The sequence below is a fragment of the Microchirus variegatus genome (genome assembly GCF_963457635.1).
Source record: "Microchirus variegatus genome assembly, chromosome: 15".
Lineage (NCBI taxonomy): Eukaryota > Metazoa > Chordata > Actinopteri > Pleuronectiformes > Soleidae > Microchirus > Microchirus variegatus.
This window is the reverse complement of record NC_139816.1, coordinates 6,682,056-6,697,013: the sequence shown is the minus strand read 5'-3', so window position 1 is coordinate 6,697,013 and position 14,958 is coordinate 6,682,056. Positions and strand designations below refer to the sequence as shown.

General features: G+C 43.1%; 1 protein-coding gene across 2 annotated transcripts; it reads left to right on the top strand.

Moving 5' to 3' along the window:
• The first annotated feature begins 1,985 nt into the window (after positions 1-1,985).
• Positions 1,986-9,958, top strand: ythdf3 (YTH N6-methyladenosine RNA binding protein F3). 2 transcript variants are annotated; one of them, XM_083901753.1, is made up of 5 exons: positions 1,986-2,325; positions 2,880-2,904; positions 4,017-4,096; positions 4,498-6,246; positions 8,853-9,958. In XM_083901753.1, the coding sequence occupies exons 3-5, from the start codon at positions 4,031-4,033 to the stop codon at positions 8,874-8,876; spliced, it is 1,839 nt and encodes a 612-aa protein (XP_083757879.1). In that variant the 5' UTR covers positions 1,986-2,325; positions 2,880-2,904; positions 4,017-4,030; the 3' UTR covers positions 8,877-9,958. The 2 variants fall into 2 exon arrangements, with proteins under 2 accessions (XP_083757879.1, XP_083757880.1); XM_083901754.1 differs by having other exon boundaries at positions 1,986-2,420.
• Positions 9,959-14,958: the final 5,000 nt, after the last annotated feature.

Genomic DNA, 14,958 nt, shown 5'->3' with positions numbered 1-14,958 from the left:
CTGTAGCTGATCAAGGTGGAGCTCCTTGTATATATACTTGTGCAAAGTAAAATCCATCATGTTTAATCAACAATAATCCAATGTTTTGTAAGCAAAATCTTAATCCACAAAGTATTCTGTGCTGTGCTTGTTTGTGCTTGTTTTTATTTATGTAATGTATTATTAACCCTGAATTAACCCTTGATGTGTCTAAAATATTACATTATGTTAATGTTAATCATACAAAGATGCAATGTGATGCCAACAGCTTGAAAACAAACACTTTTAGTTAAGTTAATCCCTGCTGACTCAATTTGAATGATCAAACGATGACAATAGTTCAGTATTAATGGTTGTGGGCAAAATCTGTGTAGTGCTGGACCTGGTGCCACAAAGAGACTGAAAGTGGACCTCAGTTTTGACCATTCTTTATGAGCTTTACAACTCTATATACAAGTATTAACTGTGGAAAAAGTAGTTTAACGTTATTAGTTTGACTTTCTAAAGCTACATGGTGAAATGCATTAATTTTGTTTTATAAAAGACTCTTCTTGTACGGAAGAGTTAAAATAGCAAAGCTACAACAACAACAACAGAAGAATGCGTAACATGCAAAATGATGTCAAAAAAACATAAAAGATGCAAAATTATGTCAACCGTTTGAAAACAAATGCTTCTACAGCAATCAATAGTCAAGTATTATTGGCTGTGGTGAGAAAGACTTGTGCTGCTTTCATGTTCTATCAAAATTATGGTAAATATGAGTTCCTAACATGCAAAATGCACATGAACGCTTCCCAAAGTCGTGATTTCCTGTGGGATGATTTTGTACCAATATAAAAACTTTTATTATTATTATTTATTTATCTTTATATATATATAAAAATTATTAATACTAAGATAAGATACTTTTTACCTCCAGTAAACGTGACGAGATGTGCATGTAAGTGTGTTGTCATTGTAAATGTTGCATATGTGTGTTTGTGTCTATTTATTCCATAATCAAATCAACTATTTGTATGAAATAAAGGTGAGGGTTATACATATTTATATATATATAAAAAAAAATTAACTGTGATTTTTATTCATGGAGCAGAAGTTTGGATTTAAAATGTTTTGTCGGTCCCACTGGCATTCACAGACATTCCAGGGACTGGGGCTCAAGTGAAAAGAGGGGCACCACTCTGAGTGGTAGTAAACAGTAAATATAAAAAATAATAAATAATAAACATGCATTTCCAAGAAAGTATAATATATAAAGATATTATAGTTTCCAGAATATACACCGTATGAACAAAGACTGGACATGGGATACTATATATGTATATTGCACCATATATTACCTTTTCAGAAAAGTGTATGAACTGCATGAATATTATAGATATACATATATATATGTATTTAATATATATATATATATATATATGTATATATGTATGTATATATATATATATATATATTAAATAGAGAAAGTCAGATAGTCAGTATTTAATATATATATATATATATATATATATATATGTATATATGTATGTATATATATATATATATATATTAAATAGAGAAAGTCAGATACCTGAAACCTGGAAATACAAAATTTGTATTTCCAGGTTGCTTGAAAGAGTAATTACATCATATAGTATTTATTTTGGTTGTTTTCCGTCCAGTAAATAAAATGTGACGAGATGTACATGTAAGTGTGTTGTCATTGTAAATGTTAAATATTGCACATGTGTGTTTATGTCTATTTATTCCATAATCAAATCAACTATTTGTGTGAAACAGTCCTGAATGTAAGTTCTCATTCAATCTAAACCAGAGGAATTACACAGCAGGGGGGGACTGTATGTGTGTGTGTGTGTGTGTGTGTGTGTGTGTTGTGTTTTAAGTGTATTGACAAACAAACATAGTCAGTATCTTCTCTGTGTGTGTGTGTTAGACTGTGACAGTCATGTGAAGTGTCAGTTTTGTAACATGACTCAGAGCGTCACAGGCGGAAGGTCACGGAGCAGCACAACGGAACGGAAGCGGGAGTAAAGAAGCCTGCTGTCCGCCATTGTGGAATATGGTGAGGGATATTCCAGTAAGACACTCGTCAGTTTCACGTTGACTGGGTTTAAAAAAAAAGGAAAGAGCACCGTCTGTGGCTGGATCGCACGCACTCCACAACCGACGCCCGAGTCACCGTTCCACACACCGCCGTGGGAGAGGCACATCGTCGTCGTCGTCGGCTGTTTTGTTGGAACACGGGAGGGGGAGAAAAAAAGAGAAAAGAAAGCCGCTGTTTTAGTCACATTAACAGAACCGAGAGAAGAGCCCTGAGAGCGGTGAGGTGCAGACACAGAGGTAGGCAGGCACAAGGGGAAGCCGTGGACTATCTCTCCCTAACAGCGATCATCGGTGTCGGTTCCTGGAGGATGTCTGCGACCACAGTGGATCAGGTTCGTGTTCTGTCAGCGGAACCGTGCCGTGGATTTAGCCGAGCAGGCGGAGGAAAAGGGGGCAAACTTTTAGCGACAACAGTTTGATCCCGGTTCGGATCGCCGGATCAAACTGGCTCCAATAAAAGTGCTTGATGCTTCTTTTTTCCGGTAGCGTTTTTTTTTTTTTTTTTTTTTAAGCCCTAATGTAGGCCAGCTGCACTACTGCCAACACACTCCGGCTTTAGCCGGTTGCCAATGCGGCACCGTTTACTGGATGTCACCGTGTTTGACATCCGGTCAATATCGAGAAGCAACCTGTGAATGTGCACATCCGGCCTGATGAGGGCTCGCGCCTGTAGATTATGTTAATCCGTGTTGTTCACAGAAGCAGGGCCTTGTGTACTGACATGTTTCCTTGTTTCCTGACCACACTCTCATCTCTTTTCTCTCTCCCTCCCTCTTCTGTCCATTATTCAGAGACCTAAAGGACAAGGAAATAAAGGTGAGGGTTCTATATTTATATTTTGTTTTAATTAACTGTGATTTTTATTCATGGAGCAGAAGTTTGGATTTAAAATGTTTTGTCAGTCCCACTGGCATTCACAGACATTCCAGGGGCCGGGGCTCAAGTGAAAAGGGGCACCCCTCATAGTGTTTGTGTGTGTGTGTGTGTGTGTGTGGGGGGGGGGGGGCATAATTACAATTGTGAACTAGTACAATTTGACGCGCTTTTCATCTTCCTATGATAAAGGGCCTCAGACTAGTAAGCTCAATTATGAAACTTGCAAAACGACAAGAAATATGCCAAATCCAAGATGGCGGACTTCCTGTTGAGTTAAGGTCAATAGGATTTTTTTGTTCGTCTCGGGCCGGGCAATATACACACCGAATTTCAAGAACTTCGGCGCAACTAAATTTCTGCACGCTCCATAGGGACCTGACCTGTGGGGGTCGCTACTGAGCCATTTTGTGTTAGTCCATTATTTTATGAAAAATTTTGCCAGTTCTGATGTGTGTGGAGCAATTTCAATAGGTTCCTTGCCACCTTTGTGTTCGAGGTCCCTAATTAATGCTTTAGTAAAATAAATATATAGTAAGAATAAATAAGTCTTAACCCTTTAAAGCAGGGGTCTCAAACTGGCGGCCCCCCCAATGATTACATGCGGCCCCTTCTTAATGTAATTTAAACGATTTGGTTTGGTACAAACCAACTTTACCAAGTAAAGCTACCGTTCTCAGTTGAAATGCGAGCCTGACCCAGGGCTTTATTGTTCCAAACCATACCATACTGTACTGTACCAAATCAAACTGTACCATGGTGGAAACATGGCTTAATAGGGACATATAATATAAATAATAATAATAATATAATCCCATGCCTTGACAGTGCTGGCCGTTATTTTGTACAATTAGCTCGGGCTGCAACTAACAATTACTTTCATAATCAATTAATCTGATGATTATTTTCTCAATGAACTGATTGGTTATCCATAAAATGTCAGAAAATTATAATAGATATTAATTGGTGTTTCTCAAACCTGAAACACCTGTTTTACATATACTATACATTTGACATGTACTATGCTATAATGTTCTGTTTCTCTCCATCCACAGTGCAAAACGGATCAATGCATCAAAAGGATGGTGTGAATGATGATGATTTTGAGCCTTACTTAAGCGGCCAGACAAATCAGGTAACAGTGCATCACGATGTAGTCTGTTCAGAGTGTTTATGGTCTGTGCTCCAGTTCATAATCACACACAGCAGTAAGGCAAGATCACTGGAGAAATAGTTGATTGTTGAATTTCACCCACAGGATATTAAAATTCTCATGTTTTGCAGTTGCCCCTCTCTGTCCTGACTTATTTCATATGCGACAGATGACTTGAGGCAGTCTCCCCATCTCTGAATCTCTTTGCCGATCATGACATTTTTTATCGCATTTATTTCCTTTTGTGGGTTTATTTACAGCAGAGGAAGTTTTCTGCAAGCCCAAACAATTCCTGCTTTCTGTACCTTTAATTGCAATGTACAGTATATCTGTATGCTAATATGTTGTCCCTGTGTTTTTTTGGTTTGTTTGTATCTTTACAGAGTAACAGCTATCCACCAATGTCTGACCCCTACATGCCCAGCTACTATGCTCCATCTATTGGTTTCCCTTACTCTCTGGGAGAGGCTGCTTGGTCCACAGCAGGAGACCCTCCAATGCCCTACCTAACAACTTATGGACAGATGAGCAATGGTGAGCCGCACTTCATCCCCGACGGTGTGTTCAGCCAGCCAGGAGCTCTGGGGAATACCCCTCCGTTCCTCGGCCAGCACGGCTTCAACTTCTTCCCTGGCAATGCAGACTTTTCCACCTGGGGCACCAGTGTCTCTCAGGGACAGTCCACACAGAGCTCAGTCTACAGCAATAGCTATGGTTATGCCCCCAGCTCACTGGGTCGAGCCATCACGGACGGACAAGCGGGTTTTGGAAGTGACACCCAGCTCAGTAAGGTGCCGGTACTGAATAGCATTGAGCAGGGTATGGCAGGGCTAAAACTGGGTACAGACATGGTAGCAGCTGTCACCAAAACTGTGGGGTCACCTTTAGGAGGCACCACAGGTATGACCAGTATGGCGGCCAATAACCTCCCTCCTTCTGTCAGCTTGGCAGCACCTAAACCTGCCTCCTGGGCAGCCATTGCCAAGAAGCCAGCCAAGCCACAGCCCAAGGTCAAACCCAAAGCCAACATGGGGATGGGTGGAATCGCCACCATTCCCCCACCCCCCATAAAGCACAATATGAACATTGGTACTTGGGACGATAAGGGCTCACTTAATAAATCCCCATTAGCTCAGACTATGATGCCCCCACAGCCTCTTGTGCAGCAGCCTCTCCTCGCCCATTCCCAACCCTTACTGCAGAACCCTTTGTCCCATCAGCCTCAGCACCTGTCCCATCAGCATCAGCCTCAACATCATCAGCCCCAGCACCAACATCAACACCAACACCAACACCACCAACATCAACATCAACATCAACACCAACACCAACCCTTCCAGCTTCAGTCCCTCCAGTCCCCCCAACACCCCCAACACCCCCAGCATCTTGCCCCTGGCCCTCCGCATCTGCACCTCCCCCCCCAGCCTGGCCCCCCACATAACCCTCATCAGCAACAACCCCAGCACCCCGGTCCGCCCCCTAACCGCTGGGTAGCCCCAAGGAACCGGGGTGAAGGCTTTGGAATGGGTGGGGGAGTCCCCCTTAGTGCCTCCCCCTGCTCTGGAGAAGTGCATCCTGTGCTGGAGAAACTCCGTGCCCTCAACAACTACAACCCCAAAGACTTTGACTGGAACTTGAAAAATGGACGCGTTTTCATTATCAAGAGCTACTCGGAAGACGACATCCACCGCTCAATCAAATATTCTATCTGGTGCAGTACAGAACATGGCAACAAGCGCCTGGACGGTGCCTATCGCTCGCTGGGCAACAAGGGCCCCCTGTACCTGTTGTTCAGTGTCAACGGCAGTGGGCATTTCTGTGGCGTGGCCGAGATGCGCTCGCCGGTGGACTACAATGCCTATGCAGGCGTCTGGTCTCAGGACAAGTGGAAGGGCAAGTTTGAGGTGAAATGGGTTTTCATCAAAGACGTGCCCAACAACCAGCTGCGACACATCCGGCTGGAGAACAATGACAACAAGCCAGTGACCAACTCCAGGGACACTCAGGAAGTGCCTCTGGAGAAGGCCAAACAAGTGCTTAAAATTATCGCCACTTACAAGCATACCACCTCAATCTTTGATGATTTTGCACATTATGAGAAACGTCAGGAAGAGGAGGAGGCTATGAGGAAGGTAAGATAAACACACGAGTGAGTGAGTCACCGCATCTATAAACAGCTTGTTAGTATTCATGAAATAGTGCAGGTCAACTTTATTGCAAACTATCATCGGCTGATCTTGTTGCACCAGCCTTTAGACATAGATTGTAACATCATGTCACTGAATAAACAGACTAATAAAAAAAAAGGGAAGTGCACAGGCGACTGTCAGCATTACTCATAAGCAGGTTCAGGAATCACCGTTTCCTCATCAGCCATCTTGTGCTGTTGAGATTTCGATGATGTGCCCAAGTGGATTTAGATGCATTGAGGTTTCTTGAAATAGCTCACATTCCTAGCATTCTCTCTCTCAGACAAAGGCAGATGTATGCTCTGATCTCCCTTTGAACACCAAGCCTCTCTGCTCTCCACAGGCTCCCCGTGCTTTATTAGTCTTTAACAACATAAGCCCTCGGCCTGCGAACTGGCTGCAGCATGCCTCAGAGTTGGCACAAGACGGTACGGCACGGCACGGCTCGCCTTAGATGTTCTGAAAGTGTTGATTCTGAAAACGTTTCCCAGCAAAAAAAAAAAAACACATGATAGCGAAGCTTGATTGTGTTTGTCAGTGCAGATAATTGTGAAGAGCAGCGGCTGCTCCCTCAGAGGGTAAACTAAATATGTTTCCAATGGTAATAACAGTGGTGCACCACAAATGTTTGTCTAAGTACTAGAAACTCTGTGGGATGCTACTGTGCAGGGAAACGCCATCGAAGGAGAGAATAACATGTTGTCATTGCAAGAATTCGGCTGCATCTATTCCTAGATTCACCATTATGCTAATCTGATTGCATCTAGAAAACCCTCATGACCCGCTCCGTGCTTTTTTCCCTCATTCCCCCCTCTGCTGGTGCTCCATTGATGCTGTATTGACTCCTCATTGCTGACCTTGTTAATATGCGCCGGGATGCGTTCTCATAAATATTTCAAGTCAGTGTTTCCAGGCTTCTGAAAACAACCTGTCAGTAGGAAGCCTGTTTCATCCTGCACGGTGCAGGCGTTGTGTTGTGCAGCTTTTCGTAGCCTTGACCTCGCGCATGACAGCGGCGGCATGTCTGAGGCCTCGTCCTACTCCGCCTTTGACAAGGTTAATTGTTCTCTATTGTTTGGTCTGTCCTTCCCGAACTTTTGAGAGGCTTCAAATCCAGGGAACCAGCTCCTATAAGTGTTTAAGATCACTTTGGATATGAATGTGGTTCCTGGATTTTATCAGCAATTTAGCAAATAATACGACGTACGATTGAATGTGTTATGGTTAGAGCTGTGTACCAATACAAATGTATCTTTGCGCTACTTCACTACTTAAAGATCAGTCCTATTATCAAGTAAAAAGAGTACACTTTATTGTAAGGCTTTATTTCTGAGGCGTACAGTCTCATATAGTTCCCAAACAAGAAGGTGCAGTTTATTAATCTGTGATACAAGGACAGTTTTGTCTTTTCTGTCTGTTAATATTTACTAATCCAGGACACTCCCTGGATTACATGATATTTGAGGTGTGTTATGGTTACTCCAGGATTGTGAATATACTGTACCTTCTGTGCATAAACACAGCTCCCAGCTTTTTGTCCAAAAGTCTGGGACAACTTTCAAACAGGATGCTGTCTTGATATACGGTGTCTTATTTATATAAAGACTAAACACACATACGAGAAGGAGAGAGGGAGTGTAATTTCTTAAGTGCCAAGTGATGGATTAGTTTTCCAGCCAGCATAATGTTTATCTTTGTACCAACACTGACGACGGTAGCCAAAAGGGTCTCCTCTAATTTGATTCGACTACATTTAAGTCCACATGCAAACATGAAAATCACTGAGAACAGATTTTGATAACCAGGACTTCCCGTAGAAAATGGGATGTCACACTGTTTCTTTCACATTTGTATTATTAGTTCTCTTTTAACCTCTTCTTCCCTGATCCTCTTTTTGGAGTCCCTGCTCAAAAACGACATGCCCAAACTAAATAGAGTAAATCTCTGCAGTTACAAGCTCTATGTAGTTATCCGGTAATCAAAATAAAGACATCACCACCAGAGGTGTAAGTTTTGCGGTTTTAAGTAAATATCACCTTTAAAATCTGCAGTAGGAGCTTAAAAACACATGGAGGTCATGTAACAACATGTGGACATGAGCTGTGCAAAGTCTGATGCTGCTGAAGTGAAGCAGAGTGAAATAACAGAGGTTTTAGTAAAGAGAAGTATAGGTGCTCTATTTGGCACTATTTGAGATTTATTCGATACCAAATTATTAAAAAATCCATTTAATTTTATTAACATGTCACTATTGGTCTTAAGAAATTGTTTGCACACACTGGATTGTGAACAGTTCCACAGTAACAAGAACGCTCTCAGGCTGTAACTGCGTTCTCTATTTTAAGACGATAATCCAATTCTTCTATTTATAGTTCAAAGAAGTCGTCAAGGAAAAAATATCAATACAAGACAAGTGGAGAGCCACTCAGTGAGAGCAGTCCATGACAAAATGTTCCTAAAATCAATGGCCTTCATCAGCAGCTTCTGATCAGTTCATCCACTGATTATCTCTCTCTCTCTCTCTCTCTGCTCTTGTTTTGTCTTCGCAGGAACGCAATAGAAATAAACAGTAACCTTCACGCGAAGCCGTCTGCTGCAAGTGCAACACTAACGATGTAGGACCTTAAATAAAATAATTTGCCTAACCAGGAGGAGGAGGAGGGGGAAGAAGAAGAAGAAGTAGAAGCGACGTCTCTTGCCACTTTCTTCCCACTGAAGACGACGATGTATCTGAAGACTTGAACACGACGATGGATGGACTCATCTGTATCTGTTGACCGGTGGCGTTAAAACCCCCGTGTGTCTCCCGCCTCACGATGAAAACCAACCCAATTTGAGAACTCTGTCTTTTAAGCACTTTCAGTCCTTCTAAACGGCCTGGACCAGTACCCTTAACTCTCTAACTCTCTGTTACTCTTTGATTTTCTTTGTGAGCGACTAACTGACGAACTAACCAACCAACCAACAACCCCCCCAGAGTAGTCAGAGCAGTTTTCACCGGGCTTATTTGTAGTTTTTTTTAAATGCCTCAAAATTAATGTTTGGGATATTCGGCGAGCCTCATTAACTCCTGATTGAAGAGAATTAAAGATGATTATTCTGTTTAAATTAATCATGTTCTTGAAGTTGTGTTTTAGCCATGTGACGGAGGCTGCGTGTGATTGACAGGTGGGATGAAAGGGCCACATTCACGCCAATCACTGGATGATGTATCCTCTCTGCATCTGTTTCTGTGTACCTAAAGATACAGTTATGTAGTGGGTTGGCAAGCGTCGGCCAGTGCACACCTTTGTTTCACACTTTTGTTTTTGTTCTTGTTTTCATTTTTCCTCTTCTGGCTCTGTCTTGTGATTCTGTCATTCTGAAGTGCATTTGTCTGAGGAGAAACCTGCTGCTCTGATCACAAATCTGACCACGTTGATGACGTACTCGACTCGGTACCTCAGGCTCAATCAGACTGTCTGTCCTCAACAATTCTTAGCACTTTTTGGGAAAAACCCTATCCCACACGACCACCACCACCATCACCACCATCACCACCCAGACTCCTGCTCAGCTTGAACGGGGGCTTCCCCAAGACGGCAAAGACATCAACTGCAAGAATGTGACAGTTTTCTCCTCTAGGTAACTCGCAAAAGCTAAATAAAGATTACCCATGTTTAGCGCAACAGTCTTGTTTTTGTGTATTTACTATGGATGCACGACATCTATGCTTTACACACTGAGGAATTACAAAAATACAACAAAAATAGCCCTGAGGCCACATGGTTGGTGCAGTGGTTAGAAACAAGGGTTTAATCCGGGTTCCTCCCATAGTCCAACAATAATGGACACTCCGTGATGCCACTATAAACATTTAGGCCAGAATATTTCAGAGAACATAAATGTAAGTTTTTTTCCTCTACCTTTAATATTCAATTACTTTAATTCATTTGGCATTTAGTATATCAGATAAAAAAAAAAACCTACATGAACGAAACTTCAGTTAATTAGGTCGGGACGGTCAAACAAGCTAGTGAAGATCTATGCTCTAAAACCAACAGGAAAGCCGCCATCTTGGATTGATTTTGGCCATTTCACACCAACTGTATTTGAACACTAGAGCTTTGGTACGATCACCTTCAAGTGCTTTTTATTGTTCTATTATTTAACTTATTCTATAACCATAATATGCGTTTGTCTTTTGTACACCCTACCCTACCCTATACTATGTATTTATCATTCATTAAACTCCTCGTCCTTACTTTATTTTTAGTCTATGTATATTTCAGTGTCTTGCTGCTGCTGCAGCTACACTCTAATTTCCCAGTTTGGGTACAGCTATTCTATTATTTTAAATAATGTTTGAAGTTATACAGTAGCATAGTAAAACTAGAAAAGCACTCGGAGAGCGCAGACGCTCAACTCCCCCACATAATAGCCATAAAAATAGTGATAGCGATTCTACGGATCACACCCAAAATTGAATCACTTGTTCCTGGTCCCATTGCGCACATTTCCTTAAAATTTCCGTGGTGTGTGGTAACTGTCAGCTGAATATGTCCGTGGTTGTGGTATTTGTATGAGTATCATCTTATAACTAACTGACAACCTAATAACTTGACTGACAAACGGATCGTAATAAAATAATTGTGACGTAAATGTGTTCTTCTTCTTCTTTTTTGGAGTTGACAGACTGGATGCAGCTTTCGCGTTATTCTGCCCCCTACAGTCTGAAGACGTATCTGCATTTAAGGGGTGTCCCATTTCTAAGTGACAAAATAACCCTCAACACTTTGGTTTTGAGGGCCAGTTAAGATTAAGGGTTGAACTTGAGGGTTAAGTTAGGAATTGGCCCCAAGTCTGCTTTTAGCGTCTCTGTCAGTGTCCGTCCACCAGAGGGCGCCACCACACCATGTTCCGCCTCACGTTCACCCAGCTGTAAGACCACAACTACAAAGCCCTCTTTCTTCTCCAGCTCTCCAACTCCTACAGACACAATTACACCAGGATGATGAGAAGCACTTGTTGTGCTTTCCACAGCTTTTGGAGCAATTAATGCCATCTCACCACGCTGTGAGCTGAGAGGTGGAGGAGAGAGAGAGGGAGAGAGGGAGTAAGAGGACGACAAAAATCCCCCCCTTTATGTTTGTCGAGGAGGACGAAAGAGCTGTAATTATAACACTGGAGGCCTCGGATTGTGACTTCATCTCCTGTGTGTGTTCATTTGTGCATCCATCAGGGTTTCACAGGGAACACCACACTCCTCCTGCCTCCATTTGTCTGGGAACAACAGACAAACTACAGCTATTTATTCACAGCACACGGCTCACACAATTACTGCTTATATGTGTGTGTGTGTGTGTGTGTGTGATGGTGCCGAGATGCAGAAAGTGTTAAATGTGAAAACACTGATTTAATGAGGGCCCTCTGATGATGATGTGCTGTTGACTTTATCAAGCTGAACGCATGAAAAGTGCACGTTATTTTTGCCGTTTCACGTGAAAGAAGACTTAAAGATGCAGTACGTAACCTTTGATGAATTGTGTTGCTGGTGTTTTTATTCTGCTCCTGTTTGATTCTTTGTCTTATTATTTGTCTGCTGCATCCTTGATCTGAGAACAAACAAGAAAACATGATCAGATTCTGACTGAGGGATTGTTAGCGCATATACACCAGCATTGCAGGGGCGGGCGGGGACAACAACAAGCCTTATCAGGTCAAACTGATGAGAGACAGAAGAATTCACTTCTGAAACTTCAGTCATAAACTAGGGCATTAACAGGAAAGCCGATGAGTCGTGGGAGGAGTCCACAAGTTGTGCGAGGAGTCTTATGAGGAGTCTTATGAGGAGTCGACGAGTCGTGTGAGGAGTCGACGAGTCATGTGAGGAGTCGAAGGGTCTTGATGAGGAGTCAGTGAATCTTGTGAGGAGTCGAAGAGTCGCGTGAGGAGTCGAAGAGTCGCGTGAGGAGTCGGAGAGTCTTGTGAGGAGTCAAAGAGTCTTGTGAAGTCTTGTGATGAGTCGAAGAGTCGCGTGAGGAGGGAGAGTTGTGTGAGGAGTCGGAGAGTCTTGTGAGGAGTCGAAGAGTCGCGTGAGGAGGGAGAGTTGTGTGAGGAGTCGAAGAGTCGCGTGAGGAGTCGGAGAGTCTTGTGAGGAGTCAAAGAGTCTTGTGAAGTCTTGTGAGGAGTCGAAGAGTCGCGTGAGGAGGGAGAGTTGTGTGAGGAGTCGGAGAGTTGCGTGAGGAGTCGGAGAGTCTTGTGAGGAGTCGAAGAGTCGTGTGAGGAGTCGAAGAGTCTTGTGAAGTCTTGTGAGGAGTCGAAGAGTCTTGTGAGGAGTCGAAGAGTCGTGTGAGGAGTCGAAGAGTCTTGTGAGGAGTCGAAGAGTCTTGTGAGGAGTCGAAGAGTCGTGTGAGGAGTCGAAGAGTTTTGTGAAGTCGTGTGAGGAGTCGAAGAGTCGTGTGAGGAGTCGAAGAGTCTTGTGAGGAGTCGAAGAGTCGTGTGAGGAGGGAGAGTTGTGTGAGGAGTCGAAGAGTCTTGTGAGGAGTCGAAGAGTCGCGTGAGGAGGGAGAGTTGTGTGAGGAGTCGGAGAGTTGCGTGAGGAGTCGGAGAGTCTTGTGAGGAGTCGAAGAGTCGTGTGAGGAGTCGAAGAGTCTTGTGAAGTCTTGTGAGGAGTCGAAGAGTCTTGTGAAGTCGTGTGAGGAGTCGAAGAGTCTTGTGAGGAGTCGAAGAGTCTTGTGAGGAGTCGAAGAGTCGTGTGAGGAGGGAGAGTTGTGTGAGGAGTCGAAGAGTCTTGTGAGGAGTCGAAGAGTCGCGTGAGGAGGGAGAGTTGTGTGAGGAGTCGGAGAGTTGCGTGAGGAGTCGGAGAGTCTTGTGAGGAGTCGAAGAGTCGTGTGAGGAGTCGAAGAGTCTTGTGAAGTCTTGTGAGGAGTCGAAGAGTCTTGTGAGGAGTCGAAGAGTCTTGTGAGGAGTCGAAGAGTCGTGTGAGGAGTCGAAGAGTCTTGTGAGGAGTCGAAGAGTCTTGTGAGGAGTCGAAGAGTCGTGTGAGGAGTCGAAGAGTTTTGTGAAGTCGTGTGAGGAGTCGAAGAGTCTTGTGAGGAGTCGAAGAGTCTTGTGAGGAGTCGAAGAGTCGTGTGAGGAGTCGAAGAGTCGCGTGAAGTCGTGTGAGGAGTCGAAGAGTCTTGTGAGGAGTCGAAGAGTCTTGTGAGGAGTCGAAGAGTCGTGTGAGGAGTCGAAGAGTCGCGTGAAGTCTTGTGAGGAGTCGAAGAGTCTTGTGAGGAGTCGAAGAGTCTTGTGAAGTCGTGTGAGGAGTCGAAGAGTCTTGTGAAGTCTTGTGAGGAGTCGAAGAGTCTTGTGAGGAGTCGAAGAGTCTTGTGAGGAGTCGAAGAGTCGTGTGAGGAGTCGAAGAGTCTTGTGAAGTCTTGTGAGGAGTCGAAGAGTCTTGTGAGGAGTCGAAGAGTCGTGTGAGGAGTTGAAGAGTTTTCTGAAGTCGTGTGAGGAGTCGAAGAGTCTTGTGAGGAGTCGAAGAGTCTTGTGAGGAGTCAGCAGTCGTGTGAAGCCTTGTGAGGAGTCGAAGAGTCTTGCGACGAGTCGATAAGTCATGTTTGGCCAGTTGAGGATACAACGGTGTCGCCTCCACTCAAATTTAACACACAAAATCAGGTCTTCATGTACAACTACAGTGTTTTTTAAATCAAACTTTTGTTTGTCTTGGTACTAATACACTATTTTATATTATAACCTGCAGTAAATTGCAAAAAACTGCCAGATATTGAAAGTTATTCTTGGAGTTTGACCCCTCCTCTTATTACACTTCAACAGCTTGTCATGTTGTTTTTTTTAACCACTCAGGCGTCAAAGTTCGTCGCTAATAACCTTAAAATGCTGCGAGCGTTTCATTTGGCCTCGATCCACGATGGTCAAAGCCGTTCCAAGAATGTGCCAAGAAAAGTTTTTTTTAATTCTTTTCCCCCAAAAAAAATGTCAAAAAAAGAGAGAAAAAAGTGCTTCCGGAGAAGTGAAAATGAGAGCGGAGCATCTTTGAAGTTTCCGTCACACTCGTGACTCATCAACACACGGCTCAAGGCAAGGTTAGCCTGAGTGTCAGCACTGGCACCTCCTCACTGTTTCACTGACACTCCATCAGCCCCACTGACGACCATCACGTTCATCATGTGACGCGTTGTGAGGAACATATTTCTCTTTTTCTAATGAGACTCAGTGAACGTCGAGCGTCGTCTGCTAATTTAATCAACAGTTTTGGACGAAACAGAAACAAGTTTCTCTCCTGCCCTTTTTTTTTCCAAGGTGTCTCTGTTGCCATGGTTATATCATGATGTGTGAACGGAGTCAAGGCTGAGCATTTTTGTTGTAGAACATGATCTGATGATGAAAATACAGCAAATATGTATCACATAGAAGACTCTTTCTGTCCTCTGTAAGGAGCTGTATGGCTTTCATTGGTATATTTCACAGATTTATGTCATTTAAGCTACATTTTCCACCCTGTGTTGTGTTTTATTTGCATTTTTTAGTTGATTAATTATTTAAAGCTATAACAGGGTTTTTAAACTCTGGACTCTTCCTATTTTATTCCACCCCATGTTGTATTTTACTGTTTTATTTGCATCTTTTGTTTTTTTCTCAAAGTTAAAACACGTTTTTATTTTACTATTT